The 2500-nt window shown below is 42.6% G+C and overlaps 1 protein-coding gene across 10 annotated transcripts in view; it reads left to right on the forward strand.

The window, feature by feature from the left end:
* The window catches only part of LOC126982978 (probable G-protein coupled receptor CG31760), a 158247-nt gene that overhangs the window by 111207 nt on the left and 44540 nt on the right, over window positions 1-2500 (forward strand). For all 10 annotated transcript variants that reach the window (XM_050835356.1, XM_050835350.1, XM_050835355.1 and 7 more), the window contains one exon: window positions 1-32. This exon is cut by the window's left edge and continues 74 nt beyond it. In XM_050835356.1, coding sequence (XP_050691313.1) covers window positions 1-32 — 32 coding nt within the window. The remainder of the gene's footprint in view (window positions 33-2500) is intronic.

The raw sequence follows: 2500 nt of genomic DNA on the forward strand, positions 1-2500 counted from the left end.
GAACACAACCTTTAACGGCACAATGGTTGAAGGTGAGCTCTCTCTCTCTCTCTCTAGCTCTCTCTCGCTCGTATTTTTTCTCTCTCTCTCTCTCTCTCTCTCTCTCTCTCTCTCTCTCTCTCTCTCTCTCTCTCTCTCTCTCTCTGTATTTATCTATCTATATCTATCGATCTATATCTGTCCGTCTATCTGTGTATTTTTTTTTCTTTCTGTCTCTTCCTTTCCACCTTGCTATAGTTATTCTTTCCTTCTTTCTTTCTTTCTTTCATCTTTTAGTTCTCTCGTGTTGTCTTTTAATTTTTGTTATTATTTTCCTTCCCTTCTATCCTTCTTTCTTATTTTCTATGCATTTTCTTTCCCCTTTTCTCCCTTCCCGTCTTTCTTTCTTTTCTATCCCTCTTCCTTATTTTCTATGCATTTTTCTTTCTCCTTTCCTCCCTTCCCGTCTTTCTTTCTTTTCTATCCTTCTTTCTTATTTTCTATGCATTTTCTTTCCCCTTTTCTCCCTTCCCGTTTTTCTTTCTTTTCTATCCTTCTTTCTTATTTTCTATGCATTTTCTTTCCCCTTTTCTCCCTTCCCGTTTTTCTTTCTTTTCTATCCTTTTCTTCTCTTTTCTTTCCTCAGTTTTCTTTTTTAAATTCTTTCTCTCTTTCTCTCATATTTTTCCTGCTTCTCATTTTCTCTTCCTTCTATGTTGTTAAGATGATGTATGTAACGGTATGTGTTTGTTTGTGCGTGCGTGGTTGTCTCATGCATTTCCTTATAAGACTTTCATCTTTAACATTTCTCTCTCACTCACTCACTCACTTACTCACTCACTCACCCTCGCCATCTCTCCCTCCCCATCCTCCTCTCAAATTCATATATGCATTACTCTCTCTCTCTCTCTCTCTCTCTCTCTCTCCTATTTGTTCCTCCTTGAGAAAGTTTTGTTAATTAATTAATTCTCTCTCTCTCTCTCTCTCTCTCTCTCTCTCTCTCTCTCTCTCTCTCTCTCTTCTTCTTCTTCTTCTTCTTCTTCTTCTTCTTCTTCTTCTTCTTCTTCTTCTTCTTCTTCTTCTTCTTCTTCGTCCTCCTCCTCCTCCTCCTCCTCCTCCTCCTCCTCCTCCTACCTCTGTGGATATTAATTAACAGAATGGTTCTCTTACCTGTCTACCTGTCTTTTCCATTCCGTATTGTCCCTCCCTCCCTTCTCCCTTTCCCTCCTCCCTTCCTCTCCCTCCCTCTCTCTGGCAATCTTTTTCCCTTTATGATATGCTCAAAAATCTAATTATCTGAATACTTCTCTCCCTTTTCTTCTCCCTTTTTCTCTCCCTTTTCCCAGCTCTTACCTCCTCCTTCCTCCATCACCCCTCCCTCTTTTTCCTCCACCCTTTTTCTCCTCCCACTTTTCTTCCTCTCTCTCCCTTTCTTCCTCCAAATTCCTTTCTACTTCCCTCTACACCATTCTCTTTCTTCCTTTATTTATTCATTTTCTTTCGTCCCTTCCTCTTCTATTTCTCCATCACTTCTGTTCTCCCTTCCTCATATCTCCCTTCTTCTCTTCCCATCCTCGTCTCTTTCTCCCTTTCTATTTATTCCTTCCTACCCTACTCCCTTTTTCCTTCTCCCTCCTTTCGTTCTTTCCCTTCCTTTACTCTCATTCCCTTTCTTCGTTATTTCTTGTCTCCCTTCCTTCCTTTTTTCCTCCCTTCCCTACTTTTCTCATTTCTTCATCCTCCCTTCCTTCATTCTTCCCTCTCCCTCACTTCTTCCTTCCCCTTCCCTTCGTTGTTTGCCTCTCTTCGTCCTTCCTCCCTCTCTCCTTCCCATTCTCTATTTCTCCTTTCCTTCCCTTCTCTTCTTTCTTCATTCTATTTTTCTTCAGTCATTCTCTCCTTCCCTCTATTCTCCCTCTTCTTCCCTCCCCTTCCTCCCGTCCTTCCCTTCTTTCTTTTCCTTTCCTTCCCTTCATTCCTTCTTTCTTTCCCTTTTCTTTCCTCCCTCTCTGGTCTGGCATCCGTCACCTCTCCTTCCCTCTCTCTCTCCGTTACCTCATCTCCTCCTTCTCTCTCTCTCTCCCTCCTTCTCTCCCTCCCTTCCTCCCCTCCTTCCCTTCTTTCCTTTCCTTTCCTTTCCTTCCCTTCATTCCTCCTTTCTTTCCCTTTTCTTTCATCCCTCTCTGGTCTGCCATTCGTCACCTCTCCTTCTCTCCCTCTCTCTCCGTTACCTCGCCTTCTCCTCTCTCTCTCTCCCTCCTTCCCTCCCTCCCTCCCTCCCTCCCTCCACCGGTAACAAGCGTTTCTAATTAATTGTCTCAGGATTTTTTTTTTATTCAAGTTCCGAGGAAGAAGTTGAGCATCGAAATGGGTTCGTGGAAGTTATTTTTTTTTAATGTAATGTCCTGCCCCGCTTTCCCCCCCCCCCCCCCTCTCTCTCTCTCTCTCTCTCTCTCTCTCTCTCTCTCTCTCTCTCTCATACATAATATTTTTTTTCTTAATTTGTTTACTTCCTGCTTTT

The sequence above is a fragment of the Eriocheir sinensis genome, chromosome 52, assembly GCF_024679095.1.
Source record: "Eriocheir sinensis breed Jianghai 21 chromosome 52, ASM2467909v1, whole genome shotgun sequence".
Classification (NCBI taxonomy): Eukaryota; Metazoa; Arthropoda; class Malacostraca; order Decapoda; family Varunidae; genus Eriocheir; species Eriocheir sinensis.